A 5,244-nucleotide genomic window follows, 5' to 3' on the forward strand; every position below is an offset into this window, starting at 1 on the left:
TTAAGACATGGGTTGCCAATTTGACACACCCATTATTTTAGATACAAAACAGGAAAAACCTAAACTAGGGTGGGAAAATGCATGTCAATTGTATAGGCTACGGTTCCTTTCAAATGTGGAGGAAGAGGACTTAAGAAAAGCATACACATGTCACCTTTCAGTGGTAAGAGAGTGGATGGCAATCAAGTCGATAGACAAATTAACGGGAACCATTTGTGGCCTAAATGTATAGGTAGCCTATAATATTTCTGTACAAGCCCAATGTCCCTACCATGTTTTCCCCTATCGGTGATGAGCACGGTCATTTGGTATGGAAGAAAAGCGCACCGCTGAGACCCCTTGTTTTGTGCCTAAAAGCCATCAATTATTTATTTGCTGAGATTCGTAAAATTCGATTGGACGTCGTCACTTCTGACAGCGCGGATCTGCACAAGTGATTGGTCTATTGCACGTGTGTTGGCACTCACGTGCTTCCGGTTGGTGTGAGAGAAAAAAAAGTGTGTGAGAGGGATAACGGGCTTTAGGAGAGTTTAGAAAGATCGCGCCGACATACATTAGAGAAAGCTAGCGACGACGCTGCTGCGCGCGATGTGTAGTCATTCGTGGTAGCGCAGGGCTATTGTGACACTTGGATCGCTTTAGTAGGCTAACATGTCGACAGTGTAGAACATTGTCACATATATCAAAAGTATTTGATATAGGCTTCCTTCATAATATAGTCAGATATATTTTTTTGTTTGCTATTATTCGGATACGGCATTGAGCAACAAGTGGAGTTTGGCGTGGAGAGTTTGCGCTCCAGCCAAAAGTGTACCAGTTATGGAAGAGCGAATTGATCAGAACAGCCGTGATTCGACTGAGGGAGAGAGTGTGTCCCTCTCCCCGAATCTACCATCTCCTCCAATTTTGCCCCACCAGGCAGCACAGCAGGTACATAGAACCACAAACTTTTTTATTGACAATATTCTGCGGCCAGACTTCGGCTGCAAGAAGGAGCTTGGGATTCGGGAGCGGGCGCAGACCTCCGGCAGAGAAAACGTCAACCCTTTGGTAATCAGGCCATCTCACGCGAGCAGCCTTTGCCAGGATTCCAACTGCAGTAGTGACAGTACTTCTTCGTCGTCGTCCTCGCCGTCCTCGAAACAGAGCTCGACAAAACAAGGTGAAGGGAATGGGACTACCACAACGAGATATGGAGACACCGCGTCAATAGTGGTTGTGAATGCCAGTAATGGAGGATCTCCACCCGCTAAAGAATCTACGCCGATGTTATGGCCTGCGTGGGTTTACTGCACGAGATATTCGGATCGACCATCATCTGGTATGGCGCTGGTTTCCGAATCATTTTACCTCTGCATGTCTGAAATGTGAAAGTCCGTTATTTTGGTTATGTTTGGAGTAGGCCTAGCCTGTAGGTCAATTTGAACATCGTAAACATCTCTCTCTCTCTCTCTGTCACCCCCCCCCCCCCCTCTCTTTCTATATCGCGTCGCTCCCTTGTAAATGTATTCAGTTCGTGAGCGTCACGCACGATAGGCTAAATGAAGAAACATACCTTGAAAAAGCTAATAATAACAACACCAGCCAAAACAACAAATGATGATAGGCCTGGATTATCATAGTAGGCTAGACTAGACATGTGCCTATAGTACTTGTCATAATCTCTCTAACAGTAACAGTAACACAAACATACACACACATTTGCCACTTTGTTTTGGTGACAGCATTTAAAAACTATATATTAATAAGACTTGGCAGAGCATGTTAGGAAGACCAACCGGGCTGCAATTTGATTATCCTCCCTAATTTGTATTATTCTCCTCAAACTAAAGCAATGCCGAAAACCGGTCCTCCATGTTATCACATTGTTTATGCAAAACTCATTGAAAAGTTTTGCATGGACAAGACAAACTTGAAAGGAGTGGACACCGAAACGTCCACTTTAACTGTCGTCGTTTTGTTTTACTATCTTGTTTTACTTCACACCATATACCTATACTGACTGTTAACTGTTAGGCAAGCCTTCGATGTAGGCCGTCTTCAAATCACCCAAACTGCAAAATATGCACGAAATTTAAAAAAAAAAATCGATAGATTAATCAAATAGTTTAGTCTATATTATCTACATAATCCAACCATTATGTCCTTCGATTCGGCCACAATAGCTGACTAGCTGACCTGACTACCTGACGAGCATATTGATGGGCCTATGGTGTAAATCAGGGTTTGTATAGACTGCCTTGTCAATATGTTTGGGGTTTATTTTCCACAGTCTTTCTGAATTTGACATGAGATTCAGAATTCATAAAATATGTATTGATTGACTAAAGTGATTGATTGACTGATTAAGCTATACGATTTAGGCCTAGGCTATATGAATTGGGGGAAAACACTAGGTCTACTGGTTTCGATATATTTCGGGAATGAAATCTGGTAAAACAATGTAGTACTACGAAAATGTAATTAACCCGACATACTATATAATTGTTTTAGCTAATCAAATAGCCTAGGTTATATTTTCGGCAAGTAGGCCCTGGCCTAGCCTGTGTATGTGCTTGCTATTGTAGGCCTACTACTGTTATTGTATTCAAAAAGTAGCCTATATCTGCAGGTAAACGTGACCCCATGTCGTTACATGTTAACCTGTTAACCTGGCTCATGTTGTTCCAAATGACAAAGATAAAGATGACGTAGGGCTACAGTCCATAACGCGGATGAAAATGTCCAATAAAAATATCCCGCCAATTAAAAAGTATAAGGCTATATATAGCCTAGCCTTTGTGTTTATGATAGCAGTAGAAGCATTGAGTTTCACACAATACAGTATCAAACTGATTTAAACCGTATCCTACAATGCACTGACTGAATTGGGATCCGCAGCTTGTTTTTGCAATATACGACCTAATTGTGTTTTTTAGCCTATACAAATAGTTTTTTTTCCCTGAAATGACAGTCTACATTTTGTTGTGTTGTCTGCTTTTTTGGAGAAGTCAATCGAATGGATGAATAGTAGGCCTTTATCGCTGTTAGGTAACACGTTTGCAGAAAGTGTGCATAAAAAGATAAATGATTAATTAGCCTACATCCATGTATCTTCTTCATCGCGATATTAGCCCCGTGTATATGCTACATTATGAACCTCTCAGATGTAATTACGTGCACGCTGCATGGCTGTGGATAGAATAAGCCAAGTATCTCAATACCAGCTTGCAAAACAGTAGCCTTTACGTTCCAGTGCAATGGCGTTTTAGACAGACCTATTGCAATGTAGGTCTAAGCATAGACTAGTGAAATAGTAAATAACCAAATATGTTGCCTTAGTTTGTTTACTTTGACATTTTCTGGCACCGAGTTTTTATTACACACGTTGATGGAATGAGCTCGTTAACTGACGGAGGAATAGTGGCTGAGCTGGGGCATAGGTCTACTTGTGCTAAGGAGGACTAACACCACACTGTGTGTTCTCTTGCTTGCACCGGTCTGCAGGGTAGGCCTACAGAAAAAAAAGGCATGCAAATCAACAATAGTCTGTTAGTAAGTATAGGCATGTAGTTTGATATTATATTGTTATTATTGGTATTACCAATAGGAAACTATGAAATTCTTAGACCACATATAGCCTAGGCCAAAACATATGCGTACAAAAATAGGCACGCAAACGAGGATAACGGTCTGTCACACCGCTAGGCCTACATTTTATTTAGTTTTGACGTTGCTTATATGTTTTTGGTTATGTATTATGTAATTGGAAGATATGTGTTACTGCATTTATGAAATTATGAATATTCAAATGAATAAATTATGTCAATACAACTGTTCATCATTTAGCCTTGTTTGAACCTTGCGCCTGGGGTAAAATGGTCGCAATGACTGCAAACACACATTTAGCCATGAACAATATTTATTACATTGCAATACTCCATTGTTTTAGTCATGTGTAAATTCATGTTTGTTGGGCCTAGGACTAACTGATATTTACGTGTTCGTTTCACTGTTGTTTCTACATCAGGCCCAAGGACACGGAAATTGAAAAAGAAGAAAAATGAGAAAGAAGACAAGCGACCCAGAACCGCGTTTACGGCTGAACAACTGCAGAGACTTAAGTCCGAGTTTCAGGCAAATCGCTACATAACAGAACAACGGAGACAGTCACTGGCCACAGAACTGAATCTCAATGAATCCCAAATAAAAATTTGGTTTCAGAATAAGAGGGCAAAAATCAAAAAGGGGAACGGCTACAAGAACGGCCTGGCTCTCCAACTCATGGCCCAAGGACTGTACAACCATTCCACAACCACGGTCCAAGAGGAGAAGGATGATAGCGAGTAAATTCCCCCCTCGTGCAGGGCAAAATAGACGCTGAACTGAAGCAGAGTGCTTGAACTCTTTTGTGAACTGAAAACGAAAGAGGTAAATACGATTTGACTGGGACAGATGCTATTTAAAACCGATTTCTGTTTATGATACAGTATATGGACATAATTATATAAAATATGAACATTATTAAAGTTTATATATAGCCAAAACAATATGACGTTGTATATATTTAATTTCAGGTAAGGTTATGTCTGTATCAATCCCTACTTGCTGGAGATTTAAACTTTTCTTTTTCTTATGATGTTGTTGGCCATTGTTTTAGTATAAGTGTCTGACTCATAGATTTTTTTTGTGATTTCTGTCGCCCCTCTCCCCAATCTCTCACAATTCTACAGACTGCGTTTCTGAACCGACGTGCCAAGCCAAAGATTTTAATATGTTCAGAGAATATGTAGTCTGAAATAAATACAAAATGTAGAATGTGCGACAGCTTCATTCCTCATTGAAATGCTATACACAAAGCGTAGTTTGTGAATCGATTATAACTATTAGCTTTCAAGGCCCAGGACTAACACTATGTCGTCTAAATAAAGTCCGAGAGACAGTGACCAAATATGGGGTATTTTGTTGAGCTTTCGGGACAAATATACAACTTCAGTGACATAATTATTTATTTTAATGCGAAACAAACCTACCTTTTTACATTTTGTTCTGACATCTAAGACATATTCTTCATCATAGACTACGCGTACCTTTTTAGTAAGTTAATTCAGATAATGTTGACATGCATATATTTCCCACGAGCTATGCCATTTGCTATACAAACATTGCTTGTTTTAATAGGACAGAAGGTCCAGGCGTGCCTCTCTATGTGCAGCCTAGCCTACCTTAAAAAGCCTACACACTCACGGAAACCATGTAACCTAT

At 40.2% G+C, this 5,244-nt stretch overlaps 1 protein-coding gene across 1 annotated transcript; it reads left to right on the forward strand.

Annotated features, from left to right (window-relative positions):
• The first annotated feature begins 517 nt into the window (after positions 1-517).
• Positions 518-4,801, forward strand: LOC110495835 (homeobox protein engrailed-1-B). Its single transcript, XM_021571305.2, has 2 exons — positions 518-1,321; positions 4,010-4,801. Exons 1-2 carry the CDS (start codon positions 820-822, stop codon positions 4,327-4,329), a joined length of 822 nt encoding a protein of 273 aa, XP_021426980.1. The 5' UTR covers positions 518-819; the 3' UTR covers positions 4,330-4,801.
• Positions 4,802-5,244: the final 443 nt, after the last annotated feature.

This window comes from Oncorhynchus mykiss, chromosome 18 (assembly GCF_013265735.2).
Source record: "Oncorhynchus mykiss isolate Arlee chromosome 18, USDA_OmykA_1.1, whole genome shotgun sequence".
NCBI lineage: Eukaryota > Metazoa > Chordata > Actinopteri > Salmoniformes > Salmonidae > Oncorhynchus > Oncorhynchus mykiss.

Bases quoted from the DNA above. Each gene is read 5' to 3' on its own strand.
- LOC110495835 (XM_021571305.2), top strand. From the start codon at position 820: ATGGAAGAGCGAATTGATCAGAACAGCCGTGATTCGACTGAGGGAGAG. The intron at 1,322-4,009 runs GTATGGCGCTGG...TTTCTACATCAG, and splicing joins TTCGGATCGACCATCATCTG to GCCCAAGGACACGGAAATTG.